Source organism: Salmo salar, chromosome 23, assembly GCF_965601325.2.
Source record: "Salmo salar chromosome 23, fSalSal1, whole genome shotgun sequence".
NCBI lineage: Eukaryota > Metazoa > Chordata > Actinopteri > Salmoniformes > Salmonidae > Salmo > Salmo salar.
This window is the reverse complement of record NC_138313.1, coordinates 45,104,956-45,127,500: the sequence shown is the minus strand read 5'-3', so window position 1 is coordinate 45,127,500 and position 22,545 is coordinate 45,104,956. Positions and strand designations below refer to the sequence as shown.

General features: G+C 45.9%; 1 protein-coding gene across 7 annotated transcripts in view; it reads left to right on the top strand.

Moving 5' to 3' along the window:
- Nucleotides 1–22,545, top strand: part of LOC106584727 (tight junction protein 1) — a 181,610-nt gene that overhangs the window by 141,732 nt on the left and 17,333 nt on the right. For 5 of the 7 annotated variants that reach the window (XM_082968166.1, XM_082968165.1, XM_082968168.1 and 2 more), the window contains 7 exons: nt 5,802–5,902; nt 6,103–6,285; nt 7,322–7,486; nt 10,807–11,082; nt 14,455–15,360; nt 17,582–17,673; nt 20,392–20,601. In XM_082968166.1, coding sequence (XP_082824292.1) covers nt 5,802–5,902; nt 6,103–6,285; nt 7,322–7,486; nt 10,807–11,082; nt 14,455–15,360; nt 17,582–17,673; nt 20,392–20,601 — 1,933 coding nt within the window. The remainder of the gene's footprint in view (nt 1–5,801; nt 5,903–6,102; nt 6,286–7,321; nt 7,487–10,806; nt 11,083–14,454; nt 15,361–17,581; nt 17,674–20,391; nt 20,602–22,545) is intronic. The other 2 variants (XM_082968169.1, XM_082968170.1) reach the window with 1 other exon arrangement.

Sequence of the window (22,545 nt, the reverse complement as noted above, 5' to 3'; positions counted from 1 at the left end):
GATAGCTAACCCTGATGACGGAACCTTGACTATAGCAGGATAGCTAACCCTGATGACGGAACCTTGACTATAGCAGGATAGCTAACCCTGATGACTGAACCTTGACTATAGCAGGATAGCTAACCCTGATGACGGAACCTTGACTATAGCAGGATAGCTAACCCTGATGACGGAACCTTGACTATAGCAGGATAGCTAACCCTGATGACTGAACCTTTACTATAGCAGGATAGCTAACCCTGATGACTGAACCTTGACTATAGCAGGATAGCTAACCCTGATGACGGAACCTTGACTATAGCAGGATAGCTAACCCTGATGACTGAACCTTGACTATAGCAGGATAGCTAACCCTGATGACGGAACCTTGACTATAGCAGGATAGCTAACCCTGATGACGGAACCTTGACTATAGCAGGATAGCTAACCCTGAGGACGGAACCTTGACTATAGCAGGATAGCTAACCCGGATGACGGAACCTTGACTATAGCAGGATAGCTAACCCTGATGACGGAACCTTGACTATAGCAGGATAGCTAACCCTGATGACGGAACCTTGACTATAGCAGGATAGCTAACCCTGATGACGGAACCTTGACTATAGCAGGATAGCTAACCCTGATGACGGAACCTTGACTATAGCAGGATAGCTAACCCTGATGACGGAACCTTAACTATAGCAGGATAGCTAACCCTGATGACGGAACCTTGACTATAGCAGGATAGCTAACCCTGATGACGGAACCTTGACTATAGCAGGATAGCTAACCCTGATGACGGAACCTTGACTATAGCAGGATAGCTAACCCTGATGACGGAACCTTGACTATAGCAGGATAGCTAACCCTGATGACGGAACCTTGACTATAGCAGGATAGCTAACCCTGATGACTGAACCTTGACTATAGCAGGATAGCTAACCCTGATGACGGAACCTTGACTATAGCAGGATAGCTAACCCTGAGGACGGAACCTTGACTATAGCAGGATAGCTAACCCTGATGACGGAACCTTGACTATAGCAGGATAGCTAACCCTGATGACTGAACCTTGACTATAGCAGGATAGCTAACCCTGATGACGGAACCTTGACTATAGCAGGATAGCTAACCCTGATGACGGAACCTTGACTATAGCAGGATAGCTAACCCTGATGACGGAACCTTGACTATAGCAGGATAGCTAACCCGGATGACGGAACCTTGACTATAGCAGGATAGCCAACCCTGATGACGGAACCTTGACTATAGCAGGATAGCTAACCCGGATGACGGAACCTTAACTATAGCAGGATAGCTAACCCTGATGACTGAACCTTGACTATAGCAGGATAGCCAACCCTGATGACGGAACCTTGACTATAGCAGGATAGCTAACCCTGATGACGGAACCTTGACTATAGCAGGATAGCTAACCCTGATGACGGAACCTTGACTATAGCAGGATAGCTAACCCTGATGACGGAACCTTAACTATAGCAGGATAGCTAACCCTGATGACGGAACCTTGACTATAGCAGGATAGCTAACCCTGATGACGGAACCTTGACTATAGCAGGATAGCTAACCCTGATGACGGAACCTTGACTATAGCAGGATAGCTAACCCTGATGACGGAACCTTGACTATAGCAGGATAGCTAACCCTGATGACGGAACCTTGACTATAGCAGGATAGCTAACCCTGATGACGGAACCTTGACTATAGCAGGATAGCTAACCCTGATGACTGAACCTTGACTATAGCAGGATAGCTAACCCTGATGACGGAACCTTGACTATAGCAGGATAGCTAACCCTGATGACGGAACCTTGACTATAGCAGGATAGCTAACCCTGATGACGGAACCTTAACTATAGCAGGATAGCTAACCCTGATGACGGAACCTTGACTATAGCAGGATAGCTAACCCTGATGACGGAACCTTGACTATAGCAGGATAGCTAACCCTGATGACTGAACCTTGACTATAGCAGGATAGCTAACCCTGATGACGGAACCTTAACTATAGCAGGATAGCTAACCCTGATGACGGAACCTTGACTATAGCAAGATAGCTAACCCTGATGACGGAACCTTGACTATAGCAGGATAGCTAACCCTGATGACTGAACCTTGACTATAGCAGGATAGCTAACCCTGATGACGGAACCTTGACTATAGCAGGATAGCTAACCCTGATGACGGAACCTTAACTATAGCAGGATAGCTAACCCTGATGACGGAACCTTGACTATAGCAGGATAGCTAACCCTGATGACGGAACCTTAACTATAGCAGGATAGCTAACCCTGATGACGGAACCTTGACTATAGCAGGATAGCTAACCCTGATGACGGAACCTTGACTATAGCAGGATAGCTAACCCTGATGACGGAACCTTGACTACCTTAACAGTGACGTTGATCTGAAAACACCAGACTGATGCTATACCAACACGTAGATTATTCTTCTGGCTTCGTCTAGCTTTATTTGGGATGTTTTACATTGCCTCGCAGGCTTGCCAGCTTCTAGGTAATCAACCCTCCGACGACATCTGCCATGTTGTAGAGGATAATCAACTGATTAGGTGTTTGTTGATTAGTGGGTCGATCAGCTTTACTATTGCAGATGTAGCTTCTAGTTATGTAATCTTCTGCATCATTTCCAATCCCCCATATATTTTTGTTGTATATATATATATATATATATATATATATATATATATATATATATATATATATATATATATATATATAATATACACAGCTTTTTAAAATATATTTTCCTTCATTATTTTCCCCTAACCCTACCTCCCATAATTGGAGTAAACTTATGGACAACAATACTTAGGCTTCTGCTTCCAGCTTTTACATACTATATACATTTTACAGACACAGTATATTTTACGTTAGTTATCTTTTGTTTGTTATTAGTCCCACCCTTCAGCTCCGTTCAACCCCTCCCATCTATCTCGTAACACCATCCATATTGGATTTATATTTGCCATATATTTTTCAACTGTGCTGTGATGCTTCACAAAAGTTTTGAACCTTTCTATTCTCATAGCTTTTACATATTGTAAGTTAAAGACATTTTTTTTGCTAAAAGTATTATTATATTATTGATTGATTGACTAAGACTTTTCAAATCACCCAGTAGCACTATCTGCAGAGTTAGGTCCAGGTAAATGTTGCAGTTCTTCAGCCACGTGTTTATTAATTTGCTGCATTTGAAGTCATAGGATTACATCTTTCTGGTGAGAACCTGCACAACTTTTCATGACGTGGCTGGGAAATGGGTCTATATTATGACGGTGTTATGAGATGTTGTTCAAAGAACAAGGGTTCAGGAATAGATCCCAGAGGAAGTCCACAAGATATCTTTGGCCCTGTTAAATACCCAGCCATTTTCACACACATACTGCTCATAAGCATGATTCTGGAACCATTTTGATTCTGGAACCATTTTGATTCTGGAACCATTTTGATTCTGGAACCATTTGATTTTGGAACCATTTTGATTCTGGAACCATTTGATTCTGGAACCATTTTGATTCTGGAACCATTTGATTCTGGAACCATTTGATTCTGGAACCATTTTGATTCTGGAACCATTTGATTCTGGAACCATTTTGATTCTGGAACCATTTGATTCTGGAACCATTTGATTCTGGAACCATTTTGATTCTGGAACCATTTTGATTCTGGAACCATTTTGATTCTGGAACCTTTTGATTGCTTGGTCATGAAAGTAGCATGTTAACAAATGTGAATGATTCACACGGGTGTCTACACTGAACAGAAATATCAACGCAACATGTAAAGTGGTGGTCCCATGTTTTCATGACCTGAAATAAAAGATCCCAGAAATGTTCCATACGCACAAAAAGCTTTTCTCTCAATTTGTGTGCACAAATTTGCCATGATAATCCATCCACCTGACAGGTGTGGCATATCAAGAAGCTGATTAAACAGCATGATTATTACACATTTTCACCTTGTGCCGGGGACAATAAAAGGCCACTCTAAAATGTGCAGTTTTGTCACACAGCACAACGCCACAGAGGTCTCAAGTTTTGAGGGAGTGTGCAATTGGTATGTTGACTGCAGGAATGTCCACCAGAGCTGTTGCCAGATAATTGATTGTTCATTTCTCTACCATAAGCTGCCTCCAACGTCGTTTTAGAGAATTTGTCAGTATGTCCATCCGGCTTCACTACCACAGACCACATGTAACCATGCCAGCCCAGGACCTCCACATCCGCTTCACAACCACAGACCACATGTAACCATGCCAGCCCAGGACCCCACATCCAGCTTCACAACCGCAGAACACATGTAACCATGCCAGCCCAGGACCTCCACATCCAGCTTCACAACCACAGACCACATGTAACCATGCCAGCCCGGACCTCCACATCCAGCTTCACAACCACAGACCACATGTAACCATGCCAGCCCGGACCTCCACATCCAGCTTCACAACCACAGACCACATGTACCATGCCAGCCCGGACCTCCACATCCAGCTTCACAACCGCAGAACACATGTAACCATGCCAGCCCAGGACCTCCACATCCAGCTTCACAACCACAGACCACATGTAACCATGCCAGCCCAGGACCTCCACATCCAGCTTCACAACCACAGACCACATGTAACCATGCCAGCCCAGGACCTCCACATCCAGCTTCACAACCACAGACCACATGTAACCATGCCAGCCCAGGACCTCCACATCCAGCTTCACAACCACAGACCACATGTAACCATGCCAGCCCAGGACCTCCACATCCAGCTTCACAACCACAGACCACATGTAACCATGCCAGCCCAGGACCTCCACATCCAGCTTCACAACCACAGACCACATGTAACCATGCCAGCCCAGGACCTCCACATCCAGCTTCACAACCACAGACCACATGTAACCATGCCAGCCCAGGACCTCCACATCCAGCTTCACAACCACAGACCACATGTAACCATGCCAGCCCAGGACCTCCACATCCAGCTTCACAACCACAGACCACATGTAACCATGCCAGCCCAGGACCTCCACATCCAGCTTCACAACCACAGACCACATGTAACCATGCCAGCCCAGGACCTCCACATCCAGCTTCTTCGTCTGCGGGATCGTCTGAGACCAGCCACCAGACAGCTGATGAAACTGTTGATTTGCACAAAAGAAGAATTTCTGCACAAACTGTCAGAAACCATCAAAGGGAAGCTCAACTATGTGCTCGTTGTCTTCACCAGGGTCTTGACCTGACTACAGTTCGGCATCGTAACCGACTTCAGTGGGAAAATGCTCACCATTGATGGCCACTGGCACCCTGGAGAAGTGTGCTCTTCACGGATGAATCCCTGTTTCAACCGTACAGGACAGATAGCAGACAGAGTGTATGGTGTCGTATGGACGAGTGGTTTGCTGATGTCAACATTGTGAACAGAGTGCTCCATGGTAGAGGTGGGGTTACGGTATGGGCAAGCATAAGCTACGGACAATTAATACAATTTCTGATCCACACCCCTACCTTTTTTTTTATGGTATCTGCGACCAACATATACATATCTGCATTCCCAGTCATGAAATCCATAATTTATTTATTTAAATTGACTGATTTCCTTATATGAACTGTAACTCAGTAAAATCTTTGAAATTGTTGCATGTTTCGTTTACATTTTTGTTCCGTGTAATAAGGCCACTATATCTGGTGGAATTCCTCAGGGATCCATTCATGTTGAATTGTTCTCATGCTAAATAGCAGCATCATGCTAACCAGTAACATGGTAACCCTTCTGTCCTCTGTTAGCTACCATCAACATGAACAACATGAACGATGGCTGGTACGGAGCTCTGAAGGAGACGATCCAGCAGCAACAGAACCAGTTGGTCTGGGTGTCAGAGGGCAAGGTGAGAGAAACACTCAATTGTAGTTTCACGGTTTAAAAAAGAAAAAAAGTCGCTCATAAATATCTTTCCAAACGCATTGCGCTTCTTTTCTTTTGAATAACATCTAATCATTTCTGACTCACCCGCTGAAGCAACCCTAAAAAAAACTGCATATTTCTTCCCATCCACCACTCCCATCTTCCTCCTCTTCCTCTCCCCAGGCGGACGGTGCGCCGGACGATGACCTTGACATCCATGATGACCGTCTGTCATATCTGTCAGCCCCGGGCAGTGAGTACTCCATGTACAGCACGGACAGCCGCCACACTTCTGACTACGAGGACACGGACACAGAGGGCGGGGCCTACACTGACCAGGAACTAGACGAGACGCTCAATGACGAGGTCGGTCCGATTTTTTAAAACATTTTTTTTAATATTAGATTTTTGATTTGATTTCATTCATGTTCGCAGTCAAAAAGACTGAATTATGAAGAATACAGTTACATTAAGACACCTGCTCGTCAAACATCTCATGTCATGTTGAAACAGGAAAGGGCCTTCCCCAAACTGTTGCCACAAAGTTGGAAGCACAGAATCGTCTAGAATGTCATTGTACGCTGTAGCGTTAAGACTTCCCTTCACTGGAACTAAGGGCACTAGCCCCAACCATGAAAAACAGCCCCAGACCATTATTCCTCCTCCACCAAACTTTACAGTTGGCACTATGCATTCGGGCAGGTAGAGTTCTCCTGGCATCCGCCAAACCCAGTCAGTCGGACTGCCAGATGGTGAAGCGTGATTCATCACTCCAGAGAACGCGTTTTCACTGCTCCAGAGTCCAATGGCGGTGAGCTTTACACCACTCGAACCGACACTTGGCATTGCGCATGGTGATCTTAGGCTTGTGTGCGGCTGCTCGGCCATGGAAACCCATTTCATGAAGCTACCAATGAACAGTTCTTGTGCTGACGTTGCTTCCAGAGGCAGTTTGGAACTCGGCAGTGTGTGTTGCAGCCGAGGACAGATGATTTTTACGTGCTCCGCGCTTCAGCACTCGGCGGTCCCGTTCTGTGAGCTTGTGTGGCCTACCACTTCGCGGCTGGGCCGTTGTTGCTCCTAGACGTTTCCAATTCACAATAACAGCACTTACAGTTGACCGGGCAGCTCTACCAGGGCCAAACTCACTTGTTGGAAAGGTGGCATCCTATGACGGTGCCACGATGTAAGTCACTGAGCTCTTCAGTAAGGACATTTTACTGCCAATGTTTGTCTATGGAGATTGCATGGCTGTGTGCTCAATTTCTATACACCTGGTGGGGTTGAAATAGCTTAATCCACTAATTTGAAGGGGTGTCCACATACTTTTGTATATATAGTGCACCTCATTTTCGTTTTAAAACGTCTGTTTGTTGTAACTCCAGTTTCGAAATCCCATTAGGTTGGCCTGCCCACAGAGCCAGCCATCACCCGCTCCTCAGAGCCAGTCAGAGAGGATCCGCCAGTCATCCAGGACCCCTCGTCTGGTGGTTACTCTGGATACCAGCATGACCCGGCCAACTGCATCGACCCGTCCGGGTTCAAGATATCCGCCACTCCTCAGCAGGTAGGAGAGAGAGGGAGGTAAAGGAGAGAGAGGGAGGAGTGGAAGGAGGGAAAGGAGAGAGGGAGGGAGGGAGAAGAGAGCGGCAGGAGTGAAGTAGAGGGAGGGAGGGCAGAGTGGAGATATAGCAGTAGATGCCTCTCTGTGGGTAAAACGGGCTGAAATGACGTTATTACATGTGATATACAGTTGAAGTCGGAAGTTTACATACACCTTAGCCAAATACATTTAAACTCCGTTTTTCACAATTCCTGACATTTAATCCTTGTAAATGCCCTGTCTTAAGTCAGTTATGATCACCACTTTATTTTAAGAATGTGAAATGTCAGAATAATATTAGAGATTTTTATTTCTTTCATCACATTACCAGTTGGTCAGAAGTTTACATGCACTCAATTAGTATTTGGTAGCATTGCCTTTCAATTGTTTAACTTGGGTCAAACGTTTCAGGTAGCCTTCCACAAGCTTCCAACAATAAGTTGGGAGAATTTTTGCCCATTCCTCCTGACAGAGCTGGTGTAACTGATTCAGGTTTGTAGGCCTCCTTGCTCGCACACGCTTTTTCAGTTCTGACCACAAATTTTCTATAGGATCCTTAAGCCATTTTGCCACAACTTAGAAGTATGCTTGGGGTCATTGTCCATTTGGAAGACCCATTTGCGACCAAGATTTAAGTTCCTGACTGATGTCTTGAGATGTTGCTTCAATATATCCACATAATTTTCCTTCCTCACGATGCCATCTATTTTGTGAAGTGCACCAGTCCCTCCTGCAGCAAAGCACCCCCACAACATGATGCTGCCACCCCCGTGCTTCACGGTTGGGATGGTGTTCTTCGGCTTGCAAGCCGCCTCCTTTTTCCTCCAAACATAACGATGGTCATTATGGCCAAACAGTTCTATTTTTGTTTCATCAGACCAGAGGACATTTCTCCAAAAAGTACTATCTTTGTCCCCATGTGCAGTTGCAAAACGTAGTCTGGCTTTTTTATGGCGGTTTTGGAGCAGTGGCTTCTTCTTTGCTGAGCGGCCTTTAGGACTCGTTTTACTGTGGATAAATATACTTTTACCTGTTTCCTCCAGCATCTTCACAAGGTCCTTTGCTGTTGTTATGGGATTGATTTGCACTTTTCTCACCAAAGTACATTGGTCCCATGGTGTTTATACTTACGTACTATTGTTTGTACAGATGAATGTGGTACCTTCAGGCGTTTGGAAATTGCTCCCAAGGATGAACCAGACTTGTGGAGGTCTACCATTTTTTTTCTGAGGTCGTGGCTGATTTCTTTTGATTTTCCCATGTTGTCAAGCAAAGAGGCACTGAGATTGAAGGTAGGCCTTGAAATACATCCACAGGTACACCTCCAATTGACTCCAATGATGTCAATTAGCCTATCAGAAGCTTCTAAAGCCATTACATAATTTTCTGGAATTTTCCAATCTGTTTAAGTGAAATAATCTGTCTCGAAACAATTGTTGGAAAAATTACTTGTGTCATGCACAAAGTAGATGTCCTAACCGACTTGCCAAAACTATAGTTTAACTTTTTAGTGACAGGAGGCAGTATTTGGAAATTCAGATGAATAACATGCCCAAATTAAACTGCCTGCTACTCGGGCCCAGAAGGTTGGATATGCATATTATTAGTAGATTTGGATAGAAAACACTCTGAAGTTTCTAAAACTGTTTGAATGATGTCTGTGAGTATAACAGAACTCATATGGCAGGCAAAAACCTGAGAAAAAATCCAACCAGGAAGTGGTTTGTAGTTTTTCAACTGATTGCCTTTCCAAACTACAGTGTCTGTGGGGTCATTTTGCACTTCCTAAGGCTTCCACTAGATGTCAACAGTCTTTAGAACCTTGTTTCATGCTTCTACTGTTACTGGGGAGAGAATAAGAGCTGCCTCAAGCCTGGGACCAGTGAGTTGTTTACTGTGCGCTCACGCAGGTGCGCCGCTCCTTCTTTTTCCTCTGTAATGAATACGCTATTGTCCGGTTGGAATATTATCGAAGATTTATGTTAAAAAGACCCTAAGGATTGATTGTAAACATCGTTTGACATGTTTCTACGAACGGTAATGGAACTATTTGACTTTTCGTCTCGGGTTTATTGCTCGCGCATTGTGCCTTTGGATTAGTGATCTGAACGCGCGAACAAAACGGAGGTATTTGGACATAAATATGGAGTTTATCGAACAAAACGAACATTTCTTGTGGGAGTCCTGGGAGTGCATTCCGACAAAGATCAGCAAAGGTAAGTGAAGATTTATAATAATATTTCTGAGTTTAGTTGACTCCAGAACTTGGCGGGTAACTGTATAGCTTGCTTTGATGGCTGAGCTCTGTACTCGGAATATTGAACAATGTGCTTTCGCCATGAAATCTGACACAGCGGTTGTATTAAGGAGAAGTGTATCTATAATTCTTTCAATAACTGTTGTAAATTTTATCAAAGTTTATGATGAGTATTTTTGTAAATTCATGTGCTCATTCACCGGAAGTTTTGGGAGGCAAATCATTTCTGAACATCACGCGCCAATGTAAAATGGGGTTTATGGATATAAATATTAACTTTATCGAACAAAACATACATGTATTGTGTAACATGAAGTCCTATGAGTGCCATCTGATGAAGATCATCAAAGGTTAGTGATTCATTTTAGCTGTATTTCTGGTTTTTGTGACGCTTCTCCTTGCTTGGAAAATGGCTGTGTGGTATTCTTGTTTAGGTGCTGTCCTAACATAATCTAATGTTATGCTTTCGCCGTAAAGCCTTTTTGAAATCGGACAATGTGGTTGGATTAACGAGAACATTATCTTTAAAATGGGATATAATAGTTGTATGTCTGAGAAATTTGAATTATGAGATTTTTGTTGTTTTTTTATTTGCTGCCCTGCTATTTTACTGGTTGTTGGCAGCGTGTCCCACGGGTGGTTAACAGAGAGGTTAACAAAACATTTGTGGAGTGTTTGAAAAACTAGTTTTAATGACACCAACCTAAGTGTATGTAAACTTTCGACTTCAACTGTATTCTATGTTCTTCAGAGTGATGTTTGTGCCGCTGGTAAACAATACAATGTGTTTGTTCCTTCACTAACCCTTTATATGCTTTAGTATACACAAAGAATGTATATTGTAAGGTTATCTGTTGTCTCCACGTTGTTGCATCTGGCTGGTGTCAAAATGATTCCAGGAGGAGGAACATAGAGAGAAGGTTACTACGGAGACGGAGAGAGAAACTGCTGTAGTTTGTGGAGTGTTTCTGTGTTCTTCCTCTTGGCAGCCTGTTCCAATAAAATGTCTCTTAACGATACTTCACAGCAAGATGATGCTGCTCTGGCTATTCCTTCCTCTCTGCTGGCTGCGGCGGTGGCGCCCCCTGCTGTTGAGGTTGAGTCACAGCAGCCTGTGCTGCAGCTAGAGGGTATGACCCCTGACCTGGAGGAGGAGGCTCCAGTTGCAGCTCCTCAGGCTGCAGACTCACTTCTTAGCAGCCCCAGTCCCGCCCCTACTGAGCTAGCCCTGCCCCCAGCACCACCATCACTCGAACCCCAACACCTGTCTCAATCGCAGCTCGGCCCTGGTCCTGAACCCAAGGTACTCACCTACCTACCACCACCACCCAAGCACTTACCTGCTACCCCACTAGAATACCTGGTCACCTGGACCGGGCCTGGGCCAGTCACGCCCTTAACTGCCCCGCCCGGTTCTCTGCCCCGCCCGTCTGCCCCGCTCCCCCAGCCTGCTGTTCTGTTTTAACTTGCCTGTCTTTTTCTTCGCACACGCTTCTTTCTCCTCTGACTGGCTCTCTGTCTGCATGCCCCGCCCACGCTGTGTGACCACTGACCTTTGACCAGTCAGAAAGCAAGACTCTAGCCTATTGGCGTGTTTGAGGGAAGGAGTTTGGAGCAAGGCGACAATGGAGGCGCAGAATTGCTTATTTTCACTTAGTTATTTGGGACGCAAGCAAAGTTGACTTGTAAGAAAGATCAGTGATTGTGCAGAATATAGTCAATACACATGCACCGATCACAGTGGGCTGGTAGTTGTGGGGTGGGGGGGGCTGTCCCGGTCGTCTGTGGGCAAATCTGAAACTGCACCCCGTTCCCTATTTAGTACGCTACTTTTGGCCAGAGTCGCCCAGGTTCTGGGCAAAAGTAGTGCACTATATAGGGAATAGGGTGCGGTACATTTGGGAGTCTGACGGTGTGACCAGGATAAGAGGAACCGGTTACTGTTGTCTCCTCTTCTTCCTCTGCATGGTTTGGTTTCCTTTCTGCTTCTTTACTTATTTAACTTCTCTGACTGCAGTTGGATTTTAGTCAAATGTACCTGCAGTGGCACATGTACTGTATGTTGTAATGCTAGTATGTAGTAGACTGTAGTTGCATAAGATGCTAAAACTGAATGTTGGTTGCATGATAAACTATGCTAACCTGCAGACAGTATTCTTTGTATTTACTAGTCTCTGTCAAAAAGCAGTTGACTCTCCCTATGGAAAAAAAACCTAAAACTGCATAACTGTACATCTTCCGTTATAGTATTGACTGGTGTAAAAGTTTTAACGTTTACTAAGCTTCTTCCATAGGAAGTAACTGTCTGTTGTTACGAGATGTGCTGTCTAAAGGCTACACATCACCTGTTTTTGAAATGAAGCCGTTCAGAGAAAGAAGAAAAAAACGACATAATCGTAAAACGTGATTTGGTGATGAGGAGGGATTTGGACATTTTCAGTCATTCTTGAAAGGCTTCTTGTCAAATATGCATTTAGCTCTGATTAGGAATAATTGATAAGAGAATTGCTTGTGTACTTGCACTTTGACTTGATGTTTGTTTAATTTATTGTTATTAGTTACTATTGAATTGTATGTATGATGATGTGTTGTATCTCAATTGATCTGTGTTCAGTCCTTATCGTCAGGTTTCAGGTTAACCTCTCTTTAATAATTCATTCCTCTCTGACTTGATTTTTGGGGGATTTATTTTGTAGTTTCTGTTATTTTCTCTACTTTTATTTTTCCTGTTCCGTTTTTATTATTATTTGTTCAGAACTGTTTGAAAACTATAGTTTTCCAATGAGGTTTACAAGTTTTAAACTTAATTTGCCATCTGTAATAATTGATACATCAGAAATCTTATTCACCCAAGCTCTGACCAGGTAGTTTACTACTATAGCCAGTTTGGTAGATACCAAGCTCTGACCAGGTAGTTTACTACTATAGCCAGTTTGGTAGATACCAAGCTCTGACCAGGTAGTTTACTACTATAGGCAGTTTGGTAGATACCAAGCTCTGACCAGGTAGTTTACTGCTATAGCCAGTTTGGTAGATACCAAGCTCTGACCAGGTAGTTTACTACTATAGGCAGTTTGGTAGATACCAAGCTCTGACCAGGTAGTTTACTGCTATAGCCAGTTTGGTAGATACCAAGCTCTGACCAGGTAGTTTACTACTATAGCCAGTTTGGTAGATACCAAGCTCTGACCAGGTAGTTTACTACTATAGCCAGTTTGGTAGATACCAAGCTCTGACCAGGTAGTTTACTGCTATAGCCAGTTTGGTAGATACCAAGCTCTGACCAGGTAGTTTACTACTATAGCCAGTTTGGTAGATACCAAGCTCTGACCAGGTAGTTTACTGCTATAGCCAGTTTGGTAGATACCAAGCTCTGACCAGGTAGTTTACTACTATAGCCAGTTTGGTAGATACCAAGCTATGACCAGGTAGTTTACTGCTATAGCCAGTTTGGTAGATACCAAGCTCTGACCAGGTAGTTTACTACTATAGCCAGTTTGGTAGATACCAAGCTCTGACCAGGTAGTTTACTACTATAGCCAGTTTGGTAGATACCAAGCTCTGACCAGGTAGTTTACTGCTATAGCCAGTTTGGTAGATACCAAGCTCTGACCAGGTAGTTTACTACTATAGGCAGTTTGGTAGATACCAAGCTCTGACCAGGTAGTTTACTACTATAGCCAGTTTGGTAGATACCAAGCTCTGACCAGGTAGTTTACTGCTATAGCCAGTTTGGTAGATACCAAGCTATGACCAGGTAGTTTACTGCTATAGCCAGTTTGGTAGATACCAAGCTCTGACCAGGTAGTTTACTGCTATAGCCAGTTTGGTAGATACCAAGCTCTGACCAGGTAGTTTACTGCTATAGCCAGTTTGGTAGATACCAAGCTCTGACCAGGTAGTTTACTACTATAGCCAGTTTGGTAGATACCAAGCTCTGACCAGGTAGTTTACTACTATAGCCAGTTTGGTAGATACCAAGCTCTGACCAGGTAGTTTACTACTATAGCCAGTTTGGTAGATACCAAGCTCTGACCAGGTAGTTTACTACTATAGGCAGTTTGGTAGATACCAAGCTCTGACCAGGTAGTTTACTGCTATAGCCAGTTTGGTAGATACCAAGCTCTGACCAGGTAGTTTACTACTATAGGCAGTTTGGTAGATACCAAGCTCTGACCAGGTAGTTTACTACTATAGCCAGTTTGGTAGATACCAAGCTCTGACCAGGTAGTTTACTGCTATAGCCAGTTTGGTAGATACCAAGCTCTGACCAGGTAGTTTACTACTATAGCCAGTTTGGTAGATACCAAGCTCTGACCAGGTAGTTTACTACTATAGGCAGTTTGGTAGATACCAAGCTCTGACCAGGTAGTTTACTACTATAGCCAGTTTGGTAGATACCAAGCTCTGACCAGGTAGTTTACTGCTATAGCCAGTTTGGTAGATACCAAGCTCTGACCAGGTAGTTTACTACTATAGCCAGTTTGGTAGATACCAAGCTCTGACCAGGTAGTTTACTACTATAGCCAGTTTGGTAGATACCAAGCTCTGACCAGGTAGTTTACTACTATAGCCAGTTTGGTAGATACCAAGCTCTGACCAGGTAGTTTACTACTATAGCCAGTTTGGTAGATACCAAGCTCTGATGTCTGTCTTGGATGTCTCTCCCCTGCAGATGTACAAGAAGGATCTGTACAGTCTGGAGGAACCAGTGAGAGTGAACCACAGCGGCATGAAGTCATCTCTGAGCTACACCCAGCAGCCCTACCAGGACAAACAGCCATACCGCCAGTATGACCACCCGCATTATGCCTTCTGTAGCGACAGGGGCGGCTACGCCGAACCAAAGCCTCACCAGGGGAACTTTGACTCTCACCTGCACTACGACAACCGTGTGCCTCAGAACTACGATGATGGCCGGTGGCCCCCCTACGACCAGCAGACCTCTTCTCCCCAGCCCCCGGGGTACCAGCCTGGCCCGGTCCACCAGCAGGGTTACACCCCCAGGGGGACCACCCCCTATGAGGACGGCCCCGTCAGGGACTACAGCCCCCCACAACCCCGCTACGATGAGGCACCGGCGGGGATGCAGGGCTACGATGGCAAGCCTCGTCACGGTAAACCTCCAGGGCCAATGCGGTATGATGAACCGTCTCTCCCGCCCTCGGCTGGCCCTTACGACGCCTGCTCTCCCTACGAGCCCGAGCCCCCTCACGGCTACTGCCTCAGCTCTCCCCGCTCCCCGGACCCCCCCAAGCAGTATTACGGAGACTCTGCTCCTGGCCTGAGACCCTCCTATAACCCGGTGCCTCCCAGCCGGGGCGGCGGCTACAACCGTGAACCTCTAATGACCTCTGACCCGCCCCTTCCTCCTCACAAACCTGAGCCCTTGGCCTCCCCGGGAGAGATGGGGGTAAACGCGGGGTCCAAACCCCTCCCTCCACCGCCCCGGGGGGAGGAGGAAAGGGACGACCCAGCCATGAAGCCCCAGTCGGTGCTCAACAGGGTCAAGATGTTTGAGAATAAGAGGTCAGTGTCTGTGGACCGGGCCAAGGAGGCTGGCGACTCCACCGTGATGAGGGTACGTCTCTTATACCACGACACGGCCAAACACCTAGAACGCATGCTTGTAATGGATGTCTGGGGGGTCTCAGCCTGGGGTAGTAGTAGCCCTGGTAGTTATAATGGATGTCTGGGGGTACTTGGCCTGGGGTACTAGTAGCCCTGGTAGTTATAATGGATGTCTGGGGGGTCTCAGCCTGGGGTACTAGTAGCCCTGGTAGTTATAATGGATGTCTGGGGGTACTTGGCCTGGGGTACTAGTAGCCCTGGTAGTTATAATGGATGTCTGGGGGTACTTGGCCTGGGGTACTAGTAGCCCTGGTAGTTATAATGGATGTCTGGGGGGTCTCAGCCTGGGGTACTAGTAGCCCTGGTAGTTATAATGGATGTCTAGGGGGTCTCAGCCTGGGGTACTAGTAGCCCTGGTAGTTATAATGGATGTTTGGGGGTACTTGGCCTGGGGTACTAGTAGCCCTGGTAGTTATAATGGATGTCTGGGGGTACTTGGCCTGGGGTACTAGTAGCCCTGGTAGTTATAATGGATGTCTGGGGGTACTTGGCCTGGGGTACTAGTAGCCCTGGTAGTTATATATGGATGTCTGGAGGGTCTCAGCCTGGGGTACTAGTAGCCCTGGTAGTTATAATGGATGTCTGGGGGGTCTCAGCCTTGTGTACTAGTAGCCCTGGTAGTTATAATGGTTGTCTGGAGGGTCTCAGCCTGGGGTACTAGTAGCCCTGGTAGTTATAATGGATGTTTGGGGGTACTTGGCCTGGGGTACTAGTAGCCCTGGTAGTTATAATGGATGTCTGGGGGTACTTGGCCTGGGGTACTAGTAGCCCTGGTAGTTATAATGGATGTCTGGGGGTACTTGGCCTGGGGTACTAGTAGCCCTGGTAGTTATAATGGATGTTTGGGGGTACTTGGCCTGGGGTACTAGTAGCCCTGGTAGTTATAATGGATGTCTGGGGGTACTTGGCCTGGGGTACTAGTAGCCCTGGTAGTTATAATGGATGTTTGGGGGTACTTGGCCTGGGGTACTAGTAGCCCTGGTAGTTATAATGGATGTCTGGGGGTACTTGGCCTGGGGTACTAGTAGCCCTGGTAGTTATAATGGATGTCTGGGGGTACTTGGCCTGGGGTACTAGTAGCCCTGGTAGTTATAATGGATGTCTGGGGGGTCTCAGCCTGGGGTACTAGTAGCCCTGGTAGTTATAATGGATGTCTAGGGGGTCTCAGCCTGGGGTACTAGTAGCCCTGGTAGTTATAATGGATGTCTGGGGGTACTTGGCCTGGGGTACTAGTAGCCCTGGTAGTTATAATGGATGTTTGGGGGTACTTGGCCTGGGGTACTAGTAGCCCTGGTAGTTATAATGGATGTCTGGGGGTACTTGGCCTGGGGTACTAGTAGCCCTGGTAGTTATAATGGATGTCTAGGGGGTCTCAGCCTGGGGTACTAGTAGCCCTGGTAGTTATAATGGATGTCTGGGGGTACTTGGCCTGGGGTACTAGTAGCCCTGGTAGTTATAATGGTTGTCTGGAGGGTCTCAGCCTGGGGTACTAGTAGCCCTGGTAGTTATAATGGATGTCTGGGGGTACTTGGCCTATATGTAACCAGTGTGAAATTGCTAGCTAGTTAGCGGTGTGCGCTAGTAGCGTTTCAATCGGTGACGTCACTCACTCTGAGACATTGAAGTTGTTTCCCTTGCCCTGTAAGGGCCGCGGCTTTTGTGGAGCGACAGGTAACGATTCTTTGTGGGAGGAAATTGTTGATGTGTTCAGACGGTCCCTGGTTCAACTCCAGGTTGGGGCAAGGAGAGGAAAGGAAGCAACACATCCAGAGGGGGGGTACTTGGAAAGAATTTAAAGTAGGCCTACTGATCAGTGGCAAATGGGGGTTCTTCTGGCAGAGTAACGTGTGATTGGGGCAACAAACCACAGATGAATGTGATTGGATACCAGGATAACATGAGAGGTTGTGTAGTTGGTTCCCACTATAAGGCCAAGCTGTCAAGTCAAAATGGGATATATAGTACAAATTAATGAAAACAAACATTTTGCTTATTGATCTTAATTGAAGGTTGGGTGACGGGCATACATTTAGCACTGTGGTTACGGTTTGAAGAAGATACATTGTAGAACTTAGCGGTGCTTCTGACTGCAACTTGACCAGATAGTGGACAACCTGAGTAGTTGTACGTTATTCTGTTTTAACCTCCCTCTGGTCTGTCTGGTGTTCCAGCCTGCGGACCTGCCCAGACCTATGACTGCACCTGGCCCTGTCCCCAAAGCCAACTCCCTCAGCAACCTGGAGCAGGAGAAACCTACTTCCAGGTGTGTGTATACACACAGCACAGCACTCTGCCCTGGTGCTAATAACACCAAGGTTATGGGTTCAACCCCCAGAAATGATCACATACTGTCCTGGAAGTTATGTGGGATCAGACCTGTGGTATATATATACTAAATATATATAAAGAGGTGGATGAAGGACAATGGTGAGAAAATCCACCTGGTTCATTTATCACTGTCAACCCCAGAGCTCCACCTAGTGGACATGTTAGACAGTGCAGCTACCAGGATGCATCAGGAAAACAGAACAACATGGCGCTGTAATGTGAAGACCATCTCTCCTGTATTGATCGGTACAGTTACCTGTCTCTCTCCTGTATTGATCGGTACAGTAACCTGTATTGATCGGTACAGTTACCTGTCTCTCTCCTGTATTGATCGGTACAGTAACCTGTATTGATCGGTACAGTTACCTGTCTCTCTCCTGTATTGATCAGTACAGTTACCTGTCTCTCTCCTGTATTGATCGGTACAGTTACCTGTCTCTCTCCTGTATTGATCGGTACAGTAACCTGTATTGATCGGTACAGTTACCTGTCTCTCTCCTGTATTGATCAGTACAGTTACCTGTCTGTCTCCTGTATTGATCGGTACAGTTACCTGTCTGTCTCCTGTATTGATCAGTACAGTAACCTGTCTGTCTCCTGTATTGATCAGTACAGTAACCTGTCTGTCTCCTGTATTGATCAGTACAGTTACCTGTCTGTCTCCTGTATTGATCGGTACAGTTACCTGTCTCTCTCCTGTTTTGATCGGTACAGTTACCTGTCTGTCTCCTGTATTGATCGGTACAGTTACCTGTCTGTCTCCTGTATTGATCGGTACAGTTACCTGTCTCTCTCCTGTTTTGATCGGTACAGTTACCTGTCTCTCTCCTGTATTGATCGGTACAGTTACCTGTCTCTCTCCTGTATTGATCGGTACAGTTACCTGTCTCTCTCTTCTGTATTGATCAGTACAGTTACCTGTCTCTCTCCTGTATTGATCAGTACAGTAACCTGTCTGTCTCCTGTATTGATCGGTACAGTTACCTGTCTGTCTCCTGTATTGATCGGTACAGTAACCTGTCTCTCTCCTGTATTGATCGGTACAGTTACCTGTCTGTCTCCTGTATTGATCGGTACAGTTACCTGTCTCCCTCCTGTATTGATCAGTACAGTTACCTGTCTCTCTCCTGTATTGATCAGTACAGTAACCTGTCTGTCTCCTGTTTTGATCGGTACAGTTACCTGTCTGTCTCCTGTATTGATCGGTACAGTAACCTGTCTCTCTCCTGTATTGATCAGTACAGTAACCTGTCTCTCTCCTGTATTGATCAGTACAGTTACCTGTCTCTCTCCTGTATTGATCAGGTACAGTAACCTGTCTCTCTCCTGTTTTGATCGGTACAGTTACCTGTCTCTCTCCTGTATTGATCGGTACAGTTACCTGTCTCTCTCCTGTATTGATCAGTACAGTTACCTGTCTCTCTCCTGTATTGATCAGTACAGTTACCTGTCTCTCTCCTGTATTGATCGGTACAGTTACCTGTCTCTCTCCTGTATTGATCGGTACAGTTACCTGTCTCTCTCCTGTATTGATCGGTACAGTTACCTGTCTCTCTCCTGTATTGATCGGTACAGTAACCTGTCTCTCTCCTGTATTGATCAGTACAGTTACCTGTCTCTCTCCTGTATTGATCAGTACAGTTACCTGTCTCTCTCCTGTATTGATCGGTACAGTAACCTGTCTCTCTCCTGTATTGATCAGTACAGTTACCTGTCTCTCTCCTTCTCCTGTGTTTATCCATGTTTGTACTCTTGCTGATCCACTGTGTGGATCTGTGCTGCTCTCTGTCTCTCTGTCTACCCCTCTGTCTGACTGTGTTCCCCTCTGTCTGTCTCTCTGTCTGTCCCTCTGTCTGTCTGACTGTCTACCCCTCTGTCTGTCTCTCTGTCTGTCCCTCTGTCTGACTGTCTGTCTGACTGTGTTCCCCTCTGTCTGTCCCTCTGTCTGACTGTCTGTCTGACTGTGTTCCCCTCTGTCTGTCTCTCTGTCTGTCCCTCTGTCTGTCTGACTGTCTACCCCTCTGTCTGTCTCTCTGTCTGTCCCTCTGTCTGACTGTCTGTCTGACTGTGTTCCCCTCTGTCTGTCTCTCTGTCTACCCCTCTGTCTGTCCCTCTGTCTGACTCTGTCTGTCTCTCTGAATGTCTGTCTACCCCTCTGTCCCTCTGTCTGTCTGTCTGAATGTCTGTCCCTCTGTCTGTCTGACTGTTCCCCTCTGTCTGTCTCTCTGTCTCTCTCTGAATGTCTGTCTCCGCTCTGCTCTGTCTGTCTGTCTGTCTGTCTGTCTGTCTGTCTGTCTGTCTGTCTGTCTGTCTGTTTACCCCTCTGTCTCACTGTCTGTCTGTCTCTGTCCTTCTCTGTCGCTTGCTCTACTTTCTCCTGAGTGGATCTGTCTGTGTGGATCTGTCTGTGTGGATCTGTTGAGCTCTCTAACTGGTCATCCTGTCTCTCACTCTACCCTCTACTCTGTGGAATGGATTTGTAAGTGTATCAGGGTTGGGGTCAATTCCATTTCAAGAAGAAAAAAAGTTGCAATTGGAATTTGGTTTACTTTCTGAATTGACTGGAATTGAAATGTAATTGACCCCAACAACAACGCAAAATGTTTATCTGTGCTGCTCTCTGACTGTCCCTCGCTCCTCCATCTCCCCTCAGAGCCCCTGAGCCCCAGAATCCCCCTGGGTCTAAACCCCTGGATGACGTGGCCCACTCCTCCAACCACTACGATGCTGATGAGGATGAGGAGTATTACAGGAAGCAGCTGTCCTACTTTGACCGGCGCAGCTTCGACAGCAAGGCCATGAACCCCACCCCCGGGATCAACCGCTTCCCACCACAGACCCAGCTAGCTTACCCTTACAACAGGTACATTACCCATAACCCCTACAACAGGTACATTACCCATAACCCCTACAACAGGTACACTACCCATAACCCCTACAACAGGTACATTACCCATAACCCCTACAACAGGTACACTACACTACCCATAACCCTTACAACAGGTACATTACCCATAACCCCTACAACAGGTACACTACCCATAACCCCTACAACAGGTACACTACCCATAACCCTTACAACAGGTACATTACCCATAACCCCTACAACAGGTACACTACCCATAACCCCTACAACAGGTACATTACCCATAACCCCTACAACAGGTACACTACCCATAACCCCTACAACAGGTACACTACCCATAACCCTTACAACAGGTACACTACCCATAACCCCTACAACAGGTACACTACCCATAACCCCTACAACAGGTACACTACCCATAACCCTTACAACAGGTACACTACCCATAACCCTTACAACAGGTACACTACCCATAACCCTTACAACAGGTACACTACATTACCCATAACCCTTACAACAGGTACATTACCCATAACCCCTACAACAGGTACACTACCCATAACCCCTACAACAGGTACACTACCCATAACCCTTACAACAGGTACACTACCCATAACCCCTACAACAGGTACACTACCCATAACCCCTACAACAGGTACATCTACCCATAACCCCTACAACAGGTACACTACCCATAACCCCTACAACAGGTACACTACCCATAACCCTTACAACAGGTACACTACCCATAACCCCTACAACAGGTACACTACCCATAACCCCTACAACAGGTACACTCACCCATAACCCTTACAACAGGTACACTACCCATAACCCTTACAACAGGTACACTACCCATAACCCTTACAACAGGTACACTACATTACCCATAACCCCTACAACAGGTACACTACATTACCCATAACCCTTACAACAGGTACACTACCCATAACCCCTACAACAGGTACACTACCCATAACCCCTACAACAGGTACACTACCCATAACCCTTACAACAGGTACACTACCCATAACCCCTACAACAGGTACACTACCCATAACCCCTACAACAGGTACACTACCCATAACCCTTACAACAGGTACACTACCCATAACCCTTACAACAGGTACATTACCCATAACCCTTACAACAGGTACACTACATTACCCATAACCCTTACAACAGGTACACTACCCATAACCCCTACAACAGGTACACTACATTACCCATAACCCCTACAACAGGTACACTACCCATAACCCCTACAACAGGTACACTACATTACCCATAACCCTTACAACAGGTACACTACCCATAACCCCTACAACAGGTACACTACATTACCCATAACCCTTACAACAGGTACACTACATTACCCATAACCCTTACAACAGGTACACTACCCATAACCCCTACAACAGGTACACTACCCATAACCCTTACAACAGGTACACTACCCATAACCCTTACAACAGGTACACTACCCATAACCCCTACAACAGGTACACTACCCATAACCCTTACAACAGGTACATTACCCATAACCCTTACAACAGGTACACAACATTACCCATAACCCTTACAACAGGTACACTACCCATAACCCCTACAACAGGTACACTACATTACCCATAACCCTTACAACAGGTACACTACCCATAACCCCTACAACAGGTACATTACCCATAACCCTTACAACAGGTACACTACATTACCCATAACCCTTACAACAGGTACACTACCCATAACCCCTACAACAGGTACACTACATTACCCATAACCCCTACAACAGGTACACTACCCATAACCCCTACAACAGGTACATTACCCATAACCCCTACAACAGGTACACTACATTACCCATAACCCTTACAACAGGTACACTACCCATAACCCCTACAACAGGTACATTACCCATAACCCCTACAACAGGTACACTAC